At 40.8% G+C, this 21272-nt stretch overlaps 3 protein-coding genes and 1 long non-coding RNA gene across 11 annotated transcripts; 3 read left to right on the top strand and 1 right to left on the bottom strand.

The window, feature by feature from the left end:
* Positions 1 to 2555: 2555 nt before the first annotated feature.
* LOC142556605 (dephospho-CoA kinase-like) lies at positions 2556 to 6737 on the bottom strand. Of its 8 annotated transcripts, XM_075668074.1 has the most exons (5): positions 6431 to 6737; positions 5720 to 5772; positions 4294 to 4477; positions 3942 to 4087; positions 2559 to 3102 (listed from the first exon to the last, which is right to left on the bottom strand). In XM_075668074.1, the coding sequence occupies exons 3-5, from the start codon at positions 4399 to 4401 to the stop codon at positions 2658 to 2660; spliced, it is 699 nt and encodes a 232-aa protein (XP_075524189.1). In that variant the 5' UTR covers positions 4402 to 4477; positions 5720 to 5772; positions 6431 to 6737; the 3' UTR covers positions 2559 to 2657. The 8 variants fall into 8 exon arrangements, with proteins under 8 accessions (XP_075524196.1, XP_075524190.1, XP_075524193.1 ...); XM_075668081.1 differs by lacking the exon at positions 6431 to 6737 and having other exon boundaries at positions 2556 to 3102; positions 4329 to 4532; positions 5720 to 5750; XM_075668075.1 differs by lacking the exon at positions 5720 to 5772 and having other exon boundaries at positions 2558 to 3102; positions 4294 to 4532.
* LOC142556607 (uncharacterized) lies at positions 4539 to 6500 on the top strand. Its single transcript, XR_012822660.1, has 2 exons — positions 4539 to 5786; positions 6359 to 6500. It is a non-coding gene; the product is annotated as an uncharacterized LOC142556607 (long non-coding RNA).
* A 6917-nt stretch (positions 6738 to 13654) lies between the features above and the next one.
* On the top strand, positions 13655 to 14524 carry LOC142556841 (uncharacterized). Its single transcript, XM_075668345.1, has one exon. It carries the CDS (start codon positions 13655 to 13657, stop codon positions 14522 to 14524), a length of 870 nt encoding a protein of 289 aa, XP_075524460.1.
* Positions 14525 to 14904: 380 nt separating this feature from the next.
* LOC142556840 (uncharacterized) lies at positions 14905 to 16770 on the top strand. Its single transcript, XM_075668344.1, has 7 exons — positions 14905 to 14967; positions 15025 to 15219; positions 15372 to 15435; positions 15481 to 15719; positions 15842 to 16081; positions 16167 to 16427; positions 16642 to 16770. Exons 1-7 carry the CDS (start codon positions 14905 to 14907, stop codon positions 16768 to 16770), a joined length of 1191 nt encoding a protein of 396 aa, XP_075524459.1.
* The last annotated feature ends 4502 nt before the right edge of the window (positions 16771 to 21272 follow it).

The following is a 21272-nucleotide window of genomic DNA, read 5'->3' as shown; positions in this document are numbered from 1 at the left end:
TCTTAATTACAAAAAACTCATATTAAAATGTCTCAATGATTAATTTTGTAAAATATATATCCGATTGAGAAGATTATAATATCTTAATCACAAAAAACTCTTATTAAACGGTCTCACATATAAGTTTTGTGAAATAGATCTCTGGTCCGAGCCAAATAATGAAATAACGTTATTTTTTATGTTAAAATTATTATTTTTCATTACATATATGAATTCGGTCATCTGTCTCACATATATAAATTTAGCCAAAAACTTGTGTGAGATGGTCTCACGGGTCGTATTTTGTGAGACGAATATCTTATTTTGTGAATATCGATAGGATTGACCCGTCTCACAGATAAAGATTCGTGAGACCGTCTCACAAGAGACCTACTCATAAATTTATGAGTTTGTCTTTTAAAAAGACTTAGCTCTTAATAATATATAGTCATATTATATAGTTATATGTTAAAGTATGTTTTCCAAATTTAAGAATATATATACCTTTATATTAAAAATTAACTTAGAAAAAATTCCACCAATAAATTGATCAAAATTAATGAATAATATTTTATGTAAGTTGATTTAATTTATATAACTTTGATGAAATTATGATACTACCTACTTGATAAATCTGAGATTCTAACTAAATTTTATCATTTATTTTTAGTGAGACAATCGTCACTTCTTCAAGCAAATTATTCAAGGGAAACTTTGGGACGACTGGTCTCGGTTTTTAATCCAATGGATTTTTTAGTAAAAAAAATTGATGAATTTTGGATAAATAATTTTCGAATTTTAATCTAAAGTGTAGTTTTTTGTATTGGTACATAAATTTTTATATATGAAATACAACAAGATTATAGTAATTTTAGTTGATGCTATGTTTTTTTCCTCACCAATTTATTATACTTTGTTTTATTTTAAAAAATAATGGTAGTTATAGAATAAGGGTATTTATGAGGAAAAAAATGGAATGACACTATAGAATAATGCTGCATTTTCAGCATCCTTCAGGAATATGAATGGTAACACTGTAGTTAGGGAAAAGAAAAAACTATTCCATTCCTCCGTATTGTAGGCAAAAACTTATATGATACGGTCTCATGGGTCGTATTTTGTAAGACAGATCTCTTATTTGAGTCATTCATGAAAAATTATTATTTTTTATGCTATGAGCATTATTTTTTATTGTGAATATCGGTAGGGTTGACTCGTCTCACACATAAAGATTCGTGAGACCGTCTCACAGGAGACCTACTCTTTTACAATAAAATATAATGTTTTTAACATATTTATGGTTGATTAAAATAGAAGATACGTCTAATAAAATGAATTTACGAGATCGTCTCACAAGAGTTTTTGTGTTATTTAATTTCAAAACGTATCGTGAGAAGTAAAAAATAAAATAAATATTGATCGAGTTGGACATTCAATATTATATATCTATAAATAGGGAGTGCTTAGAGTGAAAAGTTATGATTCAACAATGACTAACACCTATGTTTGTCTGCTCTCTATTTTTATTTTATCCGCAAGTCATTTAACTTTGATGCTACCAGTTTGATCACTTTAAGCTAGTTCTACACTGGACCAACTCGTTTTGTCGATTCAATTCATGTCAATAGCCATTACTAAATAAGTTCACTATCCACAGTTTGTGGCCGGACAATTACTCTGGCCATTGACCTACTGAAGCGCTCCGGCGAATTTGTCCAGCCGCAAATCGTGGATAGGGTGGTTGATGGTGAGTGCAATAATTTTCTTTGCTTGGTAGAGCGATCGAACCGTGGATACTTGAGTTGTTGTGCTGTTTAAAACAATTGAGTTGCACCATTACCACCAGCTATAGCTTTTGGTAAAGCGGCAAGCACTCGGTCCTACAATTGGTATCAGAGCCAAGATCACGGGTTCGGTTCTCATTGATTGCAAGGATTGTAATTATTGGGAGGAAGATTGTTGGGTGCAATAATTGTCCTTGTTTGGTAGAACGATCGAACCGTGGTGGTTGAGCTGTTGTGCGGTTTAAAAAATTTGAATTACAATATTACCACTAGCTATAGTTTTTGGTAAAACTGACAAGCGTTCGGTCCTATAGTTGACATGATTGAATCGACAAAATGAGTCGGGCCATCGTTCCTGCTCAGTTGTTAAAGGAAGATACGAAGAGATGGAAGGGAAAAGCTTAGTTTCTACTTTTATAGAACTGAGGTTGGCCAATGCACATGTCACTATTTTTTCTTTTCATGTTTCTTGCATATGCTTCCTTAATTCCTTTAATTATATATATTGAAGCCTCAATAATTAATCGAAATATTTTGTTAAATAAACATTTTTTTAGATTGGGCATACGTACACAAATATTTTATAATTTGAACATATTTTTGCTAATAAAATTATGAGTTTGTTGTGCATTTTGTATTTTAACGTATCATTTATTCTCCTCTGGTAATAGTAACACCGTACAAGTCAGAATATCTCAAAATCTCCTGCACTCAATTTACTTTCAACGAGATGCTAGGATATATAAAAGTTGTACCGTCATACTATATCTAATGGTCAGATTTTAATTTGACTACGTGAGATCTTTTTTGAGATTGCTGGAACAAACAACAGTTCCAGCTGAAGGTCTGCTGCCCAATATCCTTTTTTGAGATTTTTTTTTGGTCAGACACAAATTAATTGGGCTTCAATGCTTTCCTACATACGATGACACCAAAAAGAATAGAAACAAAAGCCACAATAGCTCCATCTCTAGAAAGTGCAAATTCAGTCCATGTTAAAGGTTTCTTCACCTTCATCAACACTTCCCTGAAATTGTCATTCAGTTGCTCTATACTTCCCGTGTTGTCGATCACAATATCAGCCTTGGTCTTTTTCAAATCTAGACACATCTGAGAACCAATCCTACTGCTGGCCTCTTCGACTGTTGTCCCATCTCTTCCCATAAGTCGTCGAAGCTGAGTCTCCGGATCAACCCAAACCACAATGATGGGGTTAGTCCAGTTGTCCATCTTTGCTTCAAACAAGAGAGGCACGTCGAGAACGATAATCTTGAAACCCCTCAACCATAGCTTGAACACTTCTAGAAAAATCCCAGATGAAATGTAAGGTGCCAGTAACCTGTTAAAGAATTCAGAACATCAGTTGAAGTTTCAGTGTTTCACATAACACAAAAATAGGCAGGAAAGGACAAGCAGCTTCATATGAGTTTGTTGAAAATAATTAAGGAACGGTGATATCCAATGAGCTCAGTGTGTTCTGGTGGTAGATTAACAAGGACCGAGATATTGGTTTCATTTCAGGGTAATAAAGAAACAGTTGCTGAGAAGTGATTTTCAGAGACAATGATAATAGCTTTCAGAAATAACAACAATTGAAACATGTGGCCAACATGTTCAATCAACACAATGAGAAGCATGCAATATAACGAATTAGCTACGAGCATGAGCATGAGGATTTCCACCAAATGGTTTTGAAAAAAACTAGATAGATACAATTGAATATTGACACGAGTAGCATAGCATTTGACAATTAATTCAATAAAGCACGATTATTTTTCACCAAATGCTAAACAAGGAGTGAGGACAACATTTACAAGAAGCCCTGAACATTTTGCTTGCTTTTAGAGTGTCTTCAAGCTTCTGCATTTTTTTCCACACCTCCACTTATGTTTAACACTTTATACAACATAATACCACAATAACTGCCTTCTAAAACAAACCATTCAGTAAAAGGCTTAACGGAATGTGATTTTTAGTTAGTCATAAAACATCCCAATTTTCGCCTCTAAAAAAAACCCAAGTTTCCTCATCATATACTCACCAAATTGAGAGTTGACCAATGGAATAAACGGGCAGAAAGAAATTTCAAGTACAAGAAATCCTTAGGCCTTAGATATAAATTTTTAGTAACTACTGGTTCTGTCATCGCGTCATTAGCATATCCTTCATAAACAATACCTATTAAGAACTTGTCGCATATCAGAGTTGTTGAATACAATTTGTCCAAGCTTTGAGCGATCCACCTCTCCATCAGGCAGTAAAATCTCGTCCCCAAATGCTGCCACCACTTTTCTGCAGCCACCCGTGCCTTTCTTCAATACATTCTGTAATATATAGGAAATTATTACCAATTAAAAAATGTTCATATCCAATGAGTGGGAATGGTCAATACTAGTAAGTCTGGAAAGAGGGATCTGGAAAGATGGACTTAGATAAGATGAGGTAGTCACAGTAGTAAAATTTCATAAACATTAGATAATTCGAGCTAAACATTTCAATAAACTTTAAGAAAATCAGGGCATAAGCATACACGAGCAACTGCGTCAGCATCAACGATGGGAATACCATGAGCTTTGAAAAGATTGGAGACTGTACTCTTTCCGGAACCGATTCCTCCGGTCAACCCCACTATCCTCATGCCTGTAAGTATCCCTGGAGAACTTGAATGCCCACTGAACCTTCAATCTTCACGTTGGAATCTTCAAGTTCTGTGACTTAATTAACAAATAACAATGTATTTTGCTGATAGAATGGAGAAGAACTAGAAATCTGTGAGATAAATTTCAAGAATTATGATCAAATAGAATGAAAATTTTACATAAACAAGTGTATAAATCAGTTAAACAAGAACAAGGTTTTTGTGGTGCAATATGATATGTTTTAATTCATTATTTTTCATACAATGATTTTTTCCATAAAAAAACTATAATCTATATTTATTTTAGCCCACCCTCGTTAAGTATCCTAGTTACATTACTGCTCCCAGTGATACTACTATTCCGCATATCTAGTGTTGCTCCACCTATCGTATGATTACAGGAAACATATATAATAGTCCTGAAGGGTGAGCACAAGCTCGATATGTAATGGTCTTAATAAAAACGAGAAATAAAGTACAACGTGAAATTATCAGATGCAAATGCAAAGCATGATGCCGACAATGTCGATGAAATATGAAATGGGAATCTCAAATCCACAGTCATAGCGTCCCTCCAATCCTCGCAAATGCCACTCAACTAATCATTCAATAAACGAATATGGGCTCAACATATATGATTGGCACGATTCACAGATGTAGCAAGATGTGTGTTTCACAATAAATTCTCATAATCAAATTCATTTCCTTGGTCCTCAATGCATCACTAAATCACGACATAATGATCTCAAATAATTGATTTCACTTGAAATCAATCAGTTTCAGATATTCACATTCCATTATGTATTTCTAACCTCTCCCATGTTACCTAGTTGCAGCATACTTTATTTCGTCATATAACGCCTGGATTAAGTTACTATGGCGTAAAGATTTGCCGTGAAATCAAATAATAGAAAAGACTTGTCAAAATCCAGAATTTGTTGTTCATGAGTAGCTTAATTCAAGGGATATGCTAAATTACACTAGTTTAGATCCCAATTCCCAACTTTCTCAGTTCAGTTTACATAACGGATCATCATAAAATTTAACAACTAATAACCCAGTTAACCAAACCTCATTGGATCAGAAACCGTCAACAACACAAGAAACCACAACCAATTCAAGAACGCAGTCCAGCAAAATGAAAAATATAGGAAGCTGAAGAATCCCAGAAAAAATCCAAACTACCCAGCATAAATTAAGAGAAGTTAATCCAACGAAACACCACGTGGAAGATAGAAATTCAGAATTACGCTATTAATCACCATAATCAGACATAATTAGAGAGGCAGCAAGAAAAGAGTAACTGAGAAATACTTACAGTAGAGCAAAGTTTCCCAAATCCCAACACAAGGGACACGGATAGGCTCTGATCTGATTAAGTTTCAGTCGCAGGGAGGGGTGTTCATCGGTCGGTTCGGTTCGATTTTCGATTTTTTATTTCGGTTTTTTCGGTTTTCGGTTTTGAAAATAAATATATAATCCGATATCCGAACCATTTTTCTTCGGTTCGGTTCAGTTCGGTTTTCTACCAAAACGGTTCGGTTATTTCGGTCGATTAATTCGGTTTATGTATAATTATTTAAATTAATAATATAAATATATTATAAAATATAATATGTTAATTTTTTCTTAGTAAAATATTTAAACATAAGGTCTAAATTAGTTAAACAAACAACAATCAACTAAAAATTGTTCAAAATGGTTTTTCATTCACTAAATATCATAACAAAATATATAATATAAATAAAAATATAAAAAATTATAAATTTAATGAAATTTCGGTTTTTTCGATTTTTTCGGTTTTGACATATATAATCCGAAATCGAACCAAATAAACTTCGGTTTTAACATTTATATCCGAATTACAAAATTCGGATTTCGGTTCGGTTTGGTGTTCGGATTTTTCGGTTTGGATTTTCGATTTTTTCGGTTTTATCCGAAGTTTGAACACCCCTAGTTGTAGGAAATGAAGAGAATTAGAAGAATTTTTCCCATAAATTTTGGGGCACTCCACCAACAAAATCATTACCTGTTCAAAACTTACCACTCCACTCCACTCCAACAAAGTGAAACTAAACAAGGAACGGGAAAAATAAAAATTAAATCTGTAAGCAAGTAACTATATATTATATTAACACAAAAATGGATTGGACTTGAGTAAGGGTGAAAAAAGACATAAATTATACCATGTAGCCAGCAATCCGTTCAATAAAATTTGAGTATCTACGTGGATAGAAAATTTTTCCACCAGGAATCAAAACAATACAAAAATGGTGTAAACAATTATAGCACAACAAACATTCTGCTTGAGCTGGAAATAGTTAATTTGACTTGTCCTTGTTATCTTTTCTTATTTTTCCATCTAGAGGCATAAGCGTGTTTTTCATATTTCTTTGTATTGATATAAAAGAAGCCCATGACGGTTACTGTATTTTACTTCTTCGAGATTTTCTTTTGGGTATTGAATACAGTCCTATTCTTTCTTAACTTCTGTTATGGTATCAGAGTAGAATCTCTAAGCTAAAACTCTGATTATCTTCAATAGCGAGAGGAAATCAAGTAACAATTTCGTCTCAAGCTACCAGCTCAAACAACTCAGGCGGTCGAGCATCTTACGAAGATTCGAGTAGCCCGTTCTATATGCAAAACGGCGATCATCCTGGTTTGGTCTTGGTTTCTCATTTACTTACAGGTAACAACTACAATACCTGGAGTAGAGCGATGTCAATGGCTTTGACCGCTAAGAATAAGCTTTTGTTTGTTGACGGTACACAATTACGCCCTTTCATCTGGTGATTTGTTATATGCTGCTTGGATCCGCTGCAATAGCATGGTGATCTCGTGGATTTTGAATTCTGTCTGCCGAGAGAATGCGGATAGCTTATTATACATATCCACGGCATATGACATTTGGAATGATCTAAGAGATAGATTTCATCAAAGTAATTCTCCAAGAATTTTTCAAATTAAGAAGCTCTTGACTGGACTACATCAAGGCTCAATGGATATTAGTTCATATTACACTAGAATGAGAACCTTGTGGGACGAATTGAAAGATTTCCAGCCGATTTCCGTGTGTCACTGTGGTTTGATAAAGGAATGGTTGGATTATCACAATCAGGAGTGTGTGATGCAATTCTTAATGGGTTTAAATGAGTCATATGCTCAAATCCGTGCTCAGATCTTAATGATGGAACCACTGCCAGTGATTTCGAAGACTTTCTCTTTGGTTGTTCAGGAGGAGAGGCAAAGATATATACATCATGATGCTTCTGTAACTCTACCTGATCAATCACTAGTCTTCAATACCTCGAACGTTGCAGCTGTAAGAGGTGCTCCTAACATTAAGAGAACCAAGTTTGATAGGCATGTTTGTTCACATTGCCACTTTCCCAATCACACTGTTGACAAGTGTTACAAATTGCATGGATATCCTCCGAGTCATCCAAGGTATGAGCAGAAACAGAATGAAGGAAAAGTTCATGTTAATCATGCTCGCAGCTATTCTGATGTGCCACTGCCAACCACTGGCGAAGAGAGTGAAGGAAGAGTTCATGTATATCATGCTCGCAGCTACTCTGATGTGCCACCACCAACTACTGGTGAAACTCTGAATCCAGATCATTGCCGGCAGCTTATTTCATTCTTAAGCTCGTAACTTCAGCTTGGTGACAGCAATACTTTGGTTTCACAGCGGCGTCAACCTGATACTGCACTTTGTTTCACCGGCACTTCCTCATTATTCACTAACTCTACTTCTGCTCTTACCTTGTCTTGGATCATAGACACAGGTGCCACACACCATATTTGTTGTTCCTTGAAGTCTTTCCATGCCTTCAAACCGTTTCACTCTAGTGTCACATTGCCTAATAATTCGATTGCATCGGTTACCCACATAGGGACAGTTAAATTGTCCCGTGAACTAATCCTGAAAGATGTTCTTTATGTCCCTCTTTTCAAATTTAACTTGTTGTCCATCAGTTCTTTGACCAAACAAATTCCTTGCTTAGTCTCTTTTCTTCCTGATTCTTGTCAAATCCAGGTTCTCAACCAGGACAAGATGATTGGGATGGGTAGAAGAGTGGGCGACCTGTACATTTTATGTCATTTTCCAGCTTCTACTACAATTTGTAATGTTTCCCTTTCCAAGTCTCAACTTTGGCATTATAGATTCGGACATGCTTCTTTTCCCAAGTTATCTATTTTGGGAAAAGCTTTGGACATCAATCCCATCAATAACAATGATATATTGGACTGTGAAATATGCTCTTTGTCAAAACAAAGGCGATTGCCATTTATTTTGAATAATTCATTGTCCAATAGTCCTTTTGATTTGATTCATATTGATGTTTGGGGTCCATTTAATCCTTTAAGTGTTGATGGTTTCAAATATTTTCTCACAATGGTTGATGATCAATCTCGATACACATGGATTTATTTGCTTAAGTCTAAATCCGATGTGCTGCATATATTTCCTTCCTACTGTTGAATGATTCAGTTTGACAAGAAAATAAAATCAGTTCGATCCGACAATGCTCCGAACTTCGGTTCTCTGAATTTTTCAAGACCGAAGGAATTATTTCATTTCATTCTTGTGTGGAACGACCACAACAAAATTCTGTAGTAGAAAGAAAACACCAACACATTTTGAATGTGGACCAGGCTTTACTTTTTCAATCTCATATCCCTTTAGCATACTGGAGTGATTGCATTCTCACATCCGTATATCTCATTAATCGTACACCTACATCCCTTTTGTCAAAGAAATCCCCATTTGATCTACGTTTTCATAAAAGTCCTTCATACTCTCATTTAAAGGTGTTTGGTTGCCTGTGCTGTGGTTCAACTCTCCTTAGCCATCGTACCAAATTTTCTCCCCAAGCAATCAAATCTGTTTTCCTTGGTTATCCTCCTGGGTACAAAGCATATAAATTGCTTAATCTTCTCACTAATGAAATTTATATATCTCGAGATGTAACATTTCATGAGAATGTTTTTCCTTTCCAATGTGAATCTTCTCCTTCTATGGACTCTACTTTCTTCTGTGATTCTGTTTTACCAACCCAGGCCCCTTTTTCCTCGCAACCTTTAAATGCTCCGGTTGCAGGCTCCAATAATGATGTTGTTGCCCGTCCACATCGAGTTCCAAATAAGCCAGCATGGTTGGCTGATTATCAATGCTATGCCACTGCATCTTCCTCTCCTGCCTCCACAACTCACCCTTTATCTTCTGTTCTTAGCAACCATAAACTTTCCATTCCTTACCAAATTCTTGTTCACAACATATCTTCCATTGTTGAACCAAATACTTTCTCCCAAGCTGTTGTGAAACCAGAGTGGCGCGAAGCTATGGATGCTGAATTGCAAGCTCTGGAAAGCAATCGAACTTGGTCTATTGTTTCATTATCACATGGGCAGAGTGTTGTGGGGTGTCGATGGGTGTGTAAGGCTAAATTTCAAGCCGATGGCACACTAGAAAGGTATAAAGCACGGTTGGTTGCTAAGGGATACACACAACATGAGGGGGTGGACTATTTTGAAACATTCTCACATGTGGCCAAGATTGTCACGGTAAGAACACTACTGGCGTTGGCTGCAATCCGTGGTTGGTCTCTTACCCAACTCGATGTCAACAATGCTTTCCTACATGGTGACTTAGATGAGGAGGTGTACATGTCATTGCCTCCGAGATATCAACAAAAAGGGGTAGATCTTCCCATTAATGTAGTTTGCAAGCTCCACAAATCTTTATATGGCCTCAAACAGGCTTCACGTCAATGGTTTTCCAAATTTTCATCTACGTTGCTCACCATTGGTTTTAATCAGTCACATGCTGATAGCTCTTTGTTCACTCGATCACGGGGTGATGTTTTTTTCGGCATTGTTGGTTTATGTGGACGACATTTTCATTGCCACGAATAATGAGAAGGAAGCCTTAGACTTGAAGATGTTCTTGAATAGTCATTTTAAACTAAAAGATTTGGGCAACTTGAAATATTTTCTGGGGATAGAAGTTGCAAGATCTTCTTGTGGCATCTCCATTTGTCAACGACACTATGCACTTCAACTACTTACTGAGGCGGGTCTTTTAGGATGCAAGCCTCGCACAATACCTTTGGATGTCAATTCAAAGCTCAACAATGAAGATGGTGACTTATTGAGTGATCCTTCTATTTATCGAAGGCTAATGGGAAGCTCTTGTATTTAACCATCACAAGACCTGACCTTGCATATTCAGTTAACAAGCTAAGTCATTTTGTATCTAAGCCTCGAACTCCACACCTACAGGCTGTGTATTCAGTGCTTAAGTATGTGAAAGGCACAGGTTGGTCAAGGTCTCTTTTATGGACAATCAACCACACTCAAACTTAGTTTTTTCTCCTACTCGGATTGGGCAGCTTGTCAAGACACTCGGCGCTTAGTTTCTGGATATTGTGTTCTTCTTGGTGAGTCCTTAATATCATGGAAATCCAAGAAACAACAAACCATTTCCAGGTCATCCGCTGAAGCAGAATACAGGTCGATGGCCAATGCTACTTGTGAGGTGATTTGGCTGTTGTCATTATTGAAGGACCTCTGCATTTCTTGTGATGAACCTGCTGTGCTATTTTGTGACAGTCAATCGGCCATTCATATTGCATCCAATCCTGTGTTTCATGAGAGAACGAAGCACATTGAGATTGATTGTCATATTTTGCGAGAAAAACTTCACAGTGGACTCATCAAGATATTGCATCTTTCAACACATTTGCAGCTTGCTGATTTGTTTAAAAAGTCGCTATTATCGACTCACTTCCGCATGTTATTGTCCAAGATGGGAATTCACAACATCCATGCTCCATCTTGAGGGGGCGTATTAACAAGCAAAACACGTTTTTGCTTGTCCTTGTTATCTTTTCTTATTTCTCCATTTAGAGGCATAAGCGTGTTTTTCATATTTCTTTGTATTGATATAAAAGAAGCACATGACGGTTACTGTATTTTACTTCTTCGAGATTTCCTTTTGGGTATTGAATGAAGTCCTATTCTTTCTTAACTTCTGTTATTTGATAAACAACTTTTTTAAAAACTGAAAATTACATAACACACATCGTCGATCACTAATATATATAACAATTGGGGCAAAGGTGGTGTTTCATATGGAACTCGAACATTAAACATCCTTGTTTGAAGGTGGAGGGAAAGGAAGAAAAGGAAAAACGAGGCGGACTGTAAACGAAGTATTTGTATGTATGGATTGAACTTTAATGTCAAAGATAAGTTCTTCCATTATCTTAGTTCCACAACCTATCGAATCGAGCCGAATGTTTCAAGTAAAATTTTAAGGTTTGAATTAAGTATATTCGAGTCGAACTTGATATAAAGCTCGAGTTTTTTAAAAAAATTCAGCTCGAGTTCGACTCGAAATCTTCAAATCTATTTATGAGTTATTCAAACTATTGTATGTATATTAAGGTTCGAGAATGAAAATTTGAAAGAACGAAATGTGTATATATATATTTAATATTATATAAATAAAATATTAATGTTTGCAAGCAGTTTACGAACTATCGAACAAAATAATTTGGGCTCGAATTCGACTTAAAAAAATTCGAACATTTTCTAGTTCGGCTTGAGTTTGTTAAATTCGAATACGAATCAATTATTTATTAAATTGATTAAAAGAATTTACGAACCAACTCGAATTGTTTAATGCCCTTATCATATCCTCGCAAGAGACGGATGTCATTTAGGCTTGCGTCTCAATCGAATCCTGATACCCCCATCAGGATCCGGGTCATCATTAACCCAGTTTGTTACATGGATAGCCCAGATCAGAACCAATATGCCAGATACTTTCCCGAGGACCCAGGCAGACCTTCTCTTCCCAGGCACTTCGCCTCTGCCCGGGCAATCATCATAGCCCGGGTCCTAGAACAAATACCCGGGTAACCTACTACCCGGGCCACCTCGAGAATTGTACCACACTCGAGTGTGATTGATACAGGTTGTCTATTCTGTCAGAACCACTTGTGCTTGGAGTGTCCTAAAAGCCATCAAAGCTATAAGCATGGGTAGCCGACTTGACATATTTGGTAGGTGGCTCTGGAATCGAGGTACCTATCCCATTTTCTACTATAAATAGCAGTTATTAATGTCATTTATAGATTCTGAAATCCTTCAATTCTCAAGCACTTACATATTTTCTCAAATATCGATTGTGTTCATCTGAAAAACCTGCTGACTTTAGCATCGGAGTGGCTACGCCGGACACCCCTCCAGCGCCCATTCACGAGTTCCTTTCTTAGTTGCAGGTTGTGTTGCAGCCACTATCTTCAATCTAATTCCCAAACACTATAAATTACTGATTTGATCTGTTGGAGCCCCTTACCCGACTAATCCATTTCAGCAAGGTCTCATCATTGGCGCCGTCTGTGGGAAATCGAGATTAAGATGTTGATATGGCTCGTACAAGAAGAACTAACCAAGATAATTTTCGGGCCCATGAAGATGAGGGGCAGACTTCAAGACAAGGTGGTGTTCATAACACTGGACCAAATCTCATTTCCATGACCTCGGAAGAGTTGACAAAAATTATATCTGATGCGGTAAAGCAAGCTATGGTAAGGAAAGAAGTTTCTCAGCATGTTACACCACCCGGAGATAGACAGGATCAGGAGCAGGAGTTGAGGGAGGAGGAGGAAGTGAGAGGAGAAGACGAGGAATCCAGCGTCGGGTCAAAATCCCCGACTATGGCAGAAGAATTGCTGGAGTTAAGGCAGAAGACGAAGGTCCTGGAAGGACAGTTGGAGAGTCGGAGCACTTCCCGGACAGTCACCAGAGGATGCCCATTTGCTGATATTATCGTCCAGAAACCTCTTTCCGGAAATTTCAAGTCCACCAAAGTAAAAGATTATGATGGCAATGCAGACCCCGAGGAGCACCTGACTAGGTTTGAGAATATGGCCATGCTGCACTGTTACACTGATTGAATCAAGTGTAAGGTGTTTCTGACAATGTTGGTGGATTCGGCTCAAAGATGGTTTGAGGGTTTGGCTCCTCAAAGTATTAGTTCTTTCAAAGACTTCCAAAAGGTGTTTTCACATCATTTCAGCAGCAGTAAAAAATACAAGAAGACTTCTTTCAGTCTCTTTGAAGTTAAGCATAGCTCGGAAGAGAGTTTAAGGCTTACATCAGAAGATTTAATAGAGTGGCTCTTGACGTTCCTGCTTGAGCCACTGAGACAAAGACGACTACATTCACCCAAGGCTTGATGGAGGGTGAATTTTTCAAATCATTAACCAAGAAAGTGCCCGGGGACTTTGAGGATTTATTATCTCGGGCAGAAAAATACATCAATATAGAGGAAGCCCAGAAGCAGAAGAGAGAGGCTGTGAGGAAGGAAAGAGGAGACCGGGTATCTAGGCCCGAGGAGAAGGGACAGAGAAGGGGTAATCCAGGGCATTTTTCTCACCATGTGCCCTTAAAGATTGCCCGGGAGAGGGAGATACAGGAATGCAGTAGAGATCTGACCCCAGATTATCAACTATCCCGGCCCGAGAAGAGAGGATTCTGCACTCTCCACAAAATGTGTTACCACAACACCGAAGACTGTAAAACATTGAAGGGAGACTATGCCTTGCCTCCCGCCACGGGACCCAGTCAAGTCAACAAGAGATCGAGATTGCTGCCTTGGACATCTCGGCAGCCAGGATCTAGTGCCCGGGGAGGAGATGTAAGGGACAATGTAAGGAATGAGCCCGGGAAAAGGAGGGAACCCGAGCCCGAGAGAAAGAAGAATTCGCCTCCTGCCATGGGTTTAATCAAAATGATTTATGGAGGATCCACTGATGGTGACTCTAACCGGGTGAGGAAATCCAGGAGTAGGAGGGACTGCATGGAGGTAGATGGGGTGAGGAGAAATGAGGCGGTGATCAATTTCGGCCCGGAAGATTTAAAGGGGGTGAATCTACCCCATAATGACGCCCTGGTTATCCAAGCCCGGGTAGCCAATTATGATATTTTGAGAGTCTTCGTGGACTCGGGCAGCTCTGTTAATGTCATCTTTAAAGACGCATTCATGCAGATGGATTTGCAGGGCTATCATTTGGAAGCTTGTGGAAACCGCACTTTTTGGCTTTGATGGTCATGTGGTTTACCCGGAAGGAGAGATTGTCTTGCCACTGACTTTAGGCTCCCAAGATCTCAAAAAGACGGTGATGACCTCTTTCACTGTGGTGGACTCCCCAGAATGATCATACAACATCATTCTGGGGAGGCCAGCTATGAATGAATTAAAAGCCGTGGCATCCATCTACCACCAGAAGATCAAATTTCCTAGTGGGAGCTCGGGTAGGAGAAGTCCGGGGAGACCAACCCTCTTCCCAGAAATGCTATGTGGAAGTAGTTCGGGCTGATCAGAGCAAAACTAGGAGGGAAGGAAAGAAAGCAAGAGTGGATGAAGGAGGAGGAAGAATAGTGGAGAAGGGGGAGGTACATTTTGTGGCAGAGGAGGAACATGAGATGATAAAGGTCGGACCAGGGCAGCAAATCCGGTTGGCTCGGGACCTCAGTACATCCAACCAGGTTAGTATGATCAATTGTTTAAAAGCTAATATTCATGTATTTGCATGGTCCCAACAGGATTTGATAGGGATCTCACCCCTGATATCGGAGCATCAATTGAATATTCTCCCGGGATCTCACCCGATGAAGCAAAAGAAGAGACACTTTGGCCCTGAAAAGGACAAAGTTATCGATGAACAGGTGAAGGAGCTGCTGAAGGCCGGCCACATTCGAGAAATTCAATTTCCTACATGGCTTTCGAATGTGGTGCTGGTACCTAAGTCCCAAGAAGTGGAGGATGTGTGTAGATTTCCACGACCTCAATAGAGCTTGCCCTAAAGACCATTACCCCCTGCCCAGGATTGACCAACTGGTGGATTCCACCTCGGGCTTTGAACTACTGAGTTTCATGGATGCTTACCTAGGGGTATCATCAAATTCTCTTGGCCAAGAATGATCAAGATAAAGCCAGCTTCATCACCTCGGGAGGTACATTTTGCTATGTTGTAATGCCTTTCGTGTTAAAGAATGCAGGGGCTACTTACCAGCGTCTCATGAACAAAGTCTTTGAGAAGCATTTGGGCCGGAATGTGGAGGTATACGTGGATGACATCCTGGGCAAGTCTAAAGAGGTCGCAAATTTCATTATTGATCTGGAAGAGACCTTTGCCACTCTAATGCATTACGGGATAAAGCTCAACTCTGCCAAATGCATTTTTTGTGTCAAGAGTGGCAAGTTTTTGGGTTTCATAGTGACCGACCGGGGGATTGAGGTAAATCAGGAAAAAGTCAAATCCGTGTTGTGCATGCCATCTCCCCGATCTGTCAAAGAAGTACAGAAGCTGACCGGGAGGATTGCTTCCCTGTCTCGATTTATATCCCGATCAGCACACAGGAGTTATCCCTTCTTTCAGGTTCTAAGAAGGCCCAACAATTCGGGTGGGATGAGAAATGTGAACAGGCCTTCCAGGATTTGAAGATTCACCTTGCAGAGCTCCCTGTATTGGTGAAGCCGGAGCCCGGGGAAAAGCTACCAAAGCACAAGCCTTATCAGATTTCTTATCCGAAATGGTTCAACCCGAGGAAGAAGAAGCTTGGAAAGTTTTTGTGGACGGGACGTCTAGCCTTACTGGATGTGGAGTAGGGGTTGTGATAATATCTCCCTCGAGAGAAAAGATTAAATTGGCACTAAGGATCGACTCCCGGATAACTAATAATAGGCTGAGTATGAGGCTGTTCTTGCTGGTATCCGAGCTGCCCGGGAAGTTGGAGCTTCTCGGATTATTCTGTACTCTGATTCACAGCTAATCACTCAACAGATAAAGGGCGCTTATGAAGTTAAGGATGACAGGATGATCAAATATCTACGGCTCATTCAAGCCCAAGCAGAAACCTTTGTGGATTGGAGTATTGAACAAATACCCCGGGAGGAGAATGGAGAGGCTGATGCTCTAGCAAAAATGGCTGCTTCACTATCAGAAGTCATTACCCGGGAAGTCTTGCATGTTTCCCGGTTGATCTTTATTTATTGAAGAAGAAGCATTATCAACATCAGAGAATTCCTGGATGACACCTCTGATAAAGTTCATTGTGAACAATGAATTACCCGATGATAAAGCCCGAGCTCAAAAGATTAAGAGACAAGCTCCCAGGTTTGTTCTCTTAAATAATATCTTGTACATGATATCATTCCAGGGACCATTACTAAAATGCTTATCTGAGGGAGAAGTGGATTATGTCCTTCGAGAAATTCATGAAGGATGTTATGCTGAGCACCTCAGAGGAATATCTTTGACCCGGAAGACAATGCTTGCTGGATTCTAGTAGCCAACTCTTAGCCAAGATTCTACCCGAGTAGTACAGGCTTGTGAAGGGTGCCAAAACCACTCAAATTTTCAACATAGCCCGGCCACTCTTATGAAGCCTGTTTGGGCATCTTGCCCCTTTGATCAATGGGATATGGATATTGTGGGCCCCTTCTCAATTGCCCGGGCTCGGAAAAAAATCTTGTTGGTGGCTGTAGATTATTTCTCTAAATGGGTGGAAGCTGAGCCTTCGGCCAAGATCACTGAGCAGGAAGTTCTGAAATTTCTGTGGAAAAACATTGTATTTCGGTTTGGGGTCCCTAGAAGACTGATCTCAGATAATGGAAGAGAGTTTCAGGGCAAAGAGATTACATCATGGTGCCGGGAGATGAAGATCACTCGGTCTTTCACTTATGTTGCCTATCCTCAAGCTAATGGCCAAACAGATGTTGTCAATAGAATTATTGTACAAGCACTGAAAACAAGGCTACAAGACAAAGGAAAGGATTGGGTGGAAGAATTACCCAGGGTTCTCTGGGCATACAGAACCACTCCTCGGGCACCTACCCAAGAAACTCCTTTCAACATGGTATATGGTTCTGAAGCAGTCCTTCCAGTTGAGATCGGGAAAACTTCTTCCCGTGTAGAATCTTACCCGGACGACAATGATCAAAGCCGGGCTATGGAGTTGGATTTGGTTAAATAAAAAAGAGACCGAGCATTCATTCGAATTGAAGCGTATCGGAATCGGGTTATGAAATCATATAACAAGAGGGTCCGGATCCGAGACTTCCAAGTAGGGGATTTAGTCATGAAGAATCCTGCCGGGAATGTTGGGAAGTTGTAAGCCAGATGGGAGGGACCCTATAAGATCACCCGGGGGGTTAGTACAGGATCTTTTTATCTAGAAGATGCCCAGGGCTGTCTTCTTAAAAGGCCCTGTAATGTAATTAATTTGAAAAAAGTACTATACATGACAGATGTAATTATTTGATGGAATAAATAAATGAAAGATCTATTTTCTCAGAGGAAAAGTGTTATAAATGTTTCTTGTATCTTATCCCAGGAGGTACTAGGCCCCGGTTATTTCAAGAAAAGCCCAGGGCACTACACCCTGGCTTGGGGCACCACACCTCGATCATTCTCAAGTCCCGGGACATGTTCCCCGGCCAAAGGCTCCGCACCTTGTTTCTAAAAAAGCCCAGGGCACTACACCTTAGGCTCGGGGCACCACACCTCGACCATTCCCAAGTCCCGGGACATGTTCCCCGGCCCAAGGCTCCCCACCTTGGTTCTTAAAAAGCCCAGGGCACTACACCCTAGCTCGAGGCACCACACCTTGACCATTCCCAAGTGCCGGGACATGTTCCCCGGCCCAAGGCTCCGCACCTTGGTTCTTAAAAAGCCCAGGGCACCATACCCTAGCTCGGGGCACCACACCTCTACCATTCCCAAGTTCCGGGACATGTTCCCCGGCCCAAGGCTCCGCAACTTGGTTCTTAAAAAGCCCAGGGCACTACACCCTGGCTCGGGGAACCAAACCTCGACCATTCCCAAATCCCGGGACATGTTCCCCGGCCCAAGGCTCCGCACCTTGGTTCTTAAAAAGCCCAGGGCACTACACCCTGGCTCGGGGAACAAAACCTCGACCATTCCCAAGTCTCGGGACATGTTCCTCGGCCCAAGGCTCCGCACCTTGGTTCTTAAAAAGCCCAGGGCACTACACCTTGGCTCGGGGAACCACACCTCGACCATTCCCAAGCCCCGGGACATGCTCCCTAGCCCAAGGCTCCACACCTTGGTTCTTAAAAATCCCAGGGCACTACACCCTGGCTCGGGGCACCACACCTTGACCATTCCCAAGTCCCGGGACATGTTCCTCGGCCCAAGGCTCTGTACCTTGGTTCTTAAGAAAGCACAAGAATTATTATTTGGATTCAAAGGCTTAGCAGCCCGGTTGCTTATTGAAGTTCCCGGTTATCGCTCGAACACTTAGAAATTTTTTGACTTATTGAGATATGAACATTGTGATTATGTTAGAAGACCGGGTGCTGAATATATGGTAAGTTATTATTATGACATGGATGAAGGGAAAATAAAAATTTCATTAAGGAAAGACCAGAGGCCAAAAACTACAAAAGAAAAAGTCAAGAAACACAAAATTACAATCCTATTCTAAGTCTACTGCAGTAGATTGCTCCCCGGCCTCTTCGGTAGTTTTCCCTTTCTCTTTGTCAGCAACATCGTCCTTGGGAAGGGAGTCGATGGTCTTATCAATATCCGGGAAGCCTTCCTTGCCCGCAGGAATCAGACCCTCTTCCTCAAACTGTTCCCGACACTTCTCAAAGCCGACTTTGAAGTAGTTATATGCTCCATCTTCAACAGCCGCTTGAAATTCCGCAGATTGAAGGAAGACAGTCCTCCATTCCTCTTGGGTCAGCTGCAGGAGTCTGAGTTTATCCTCAGCAACAACAGCCCGATGTTGCTGTGTGTTGGCCTCATCCTCAAGATAATGAACCCGGGATTCCAGGAACGTAATTCGCCTTTGAGAGGTTTCCTCCCGGGCTATGCCTTCGTCCCGGGCAATCTGAGTAGAGGCCAATTGTTGATTGGCCATTTCCAGGGAATCTTGAAGACCAGCAGTCTTATCCTCGTGTAGCTTTTGAACCGGGCAATTTCTCCTTGAAGATGGTCATGAATTTCTTGAGCAGCCCGGGCTTGCTGACCTTTCTTTGTGGCAACTGCAGCCACCTCTTCAAAGGCCGAGACTATCATCTGGGCAGCCTGAACAAAAAAGAGTTTTTTTAAAAAAAGAGAGAAAAGAAAAATATAGAGCATAAGAGCTTACAGACAGAAGCCGGTTTGATCCCTCCAGGAACCTAACACTGGCAGGAGCACTTTTAAAGAATACCGCCTCAGCAGGGCTAAGTATCTGTTTGAGGCGCTTAACACTAGTGGCAGTAGCCCCCTCAAAAAGATGTTAGCCTGGGTAGGCTGATCCATTTGAGGGATCTCTTGGCCGGGTTCATTTGAGGGTTGTTGGCGAAGGAGAGTTAACTGAACTGACCGGGAAGTGCCCTGGCCGCCTTCAAGGACGATCAGCTCGGGGGAGGTGACAGCTCTTTTTTTCCTCTGACTAAGAGGAATGAGATCCTCGGCCTCCTCCACAGTCTCGGTCACCACCCGAGGCCCGAGCCTTTCTTGATCCCGGGGAGTGTTGTCCCGGGAAACTTCCACTCTCGAGGCTGCCTCCTCCTCAGCCTGCCTCCTCTCTTCTTCAGCAGCTACTCGGCGAGCTGTTATTTTCTTATCCTGAGCCGCCTTCTCAGCTGCCCGCTTTCTGGCAAAAGCTGCCTGCATCTCGGAATTATCTGCATAAAGAGGAGACATGGTTATGACAAATTAAAACGAGCAAGATAAGGGAATAAGGAGACAGAGAAGAGAAAGGAAGTACCGGGTTGAGAGCCCGAGCTCGCCACCTCATCAATCACCCGGTCCAAGGGGTCCTCAGCCCGGGAACTCAACCCATATTCCAATAAATTTTTGTCCGAGATGAGGGCTGAAGAGGATACACCACCTTCTTCCGGGACCAGGTTAGAAATGGTCTCTGATTTTTCCTCCCTTCTTTTTATATCGATGTTGCCAAGTTTTTTGGCGTGCCTGTCAATCAACTTCACCCCAACTCTTTCAGGATCATGGCCTCGGCCTATGTCCTTTTTAAAATGAACAATCTTCTCATCACCCCCCTCATCCTTCATTATTATTTCTCTTGCCGGCTTGGGGATAATGCATTTTCCCTGACTGCCCGTCTAAACGTCCGATTCCTTGATGACATCCCTTCATCTCAAAAGGGATGGAAAGGAAGATTTTTTTATATCCAACTCTCGGGTCCTCTTCCCTGTCTAACCGAGTTTCTCCCTTCCCTTCCCCAACAACCTGCCCTTCCCCAATCCTACAAATTTGAGGAGCCTTTTCTTGTGAGTCGAACATTGGTGGAGGGGCGTAAGTACTCCTCTTCAGCCCTCATCTCGGACGAAAATTTATTGGCCTATGGGTTGAGTTCCCGGGCTGAGGACCCCTTGGACCGGGTGATTGATGAGGTGGCGAGCTCGGGCTCTCAACCCGGTACTTCCTTTCTCTTCTCTGTCTCCTTATTCCCTTATCTTGCTCATTTTTATTTCTCATAACCATGTTTCCTCTTTATGCAGATAACTCCGAGATGCAGGCAGCTTTTTCCAGAAAGCGAACAGCTGAGAAGGCGGCTCAATAGAAGAAAATAGCAGCTCGCCGAGCAGCTGCTGAAGAAGAGAGGAGGCAGGCTTTGGAGGAGGCAGCCTCGAGAGTTGAAGTTTCCCGGGAAAACACTACCCGGGATCAAGAAGGGCTCGGGCCTCGGGTGGTGACCGAGACTGTGGAGGAGGCCAAGGATCTCATTCCTCTTAGTCAGAGGAAAAGAAAGAGCTGTCACCTCCCCCGAGCTGATCGTCCTTGAAGGCGGCCAAGGCACTTCCCGGTCAGTTC

The sequence above is a fragment of the Primulina tabacum genome, chromosome 9 (genome assembly GCF_025594145.1).
Source record: "Primulina tabacum isolate GXHZ01 chromosome 9, ASM2559414v2, whole genome shotgun sequence".
Taxonomy (NCBI): domain Eukaryota; kingdom Viridiplantae; phylum Streptophyta; class Magnoliopsida; order Lamiales; family Gesneriaceae; genus Primulina; species Primulina tabacum.
The sequence above is the reverse complement of the archived record's forward strand: the minus strand, read 5'-3'. Positions and strand labels throughout refer to the sequence as shown.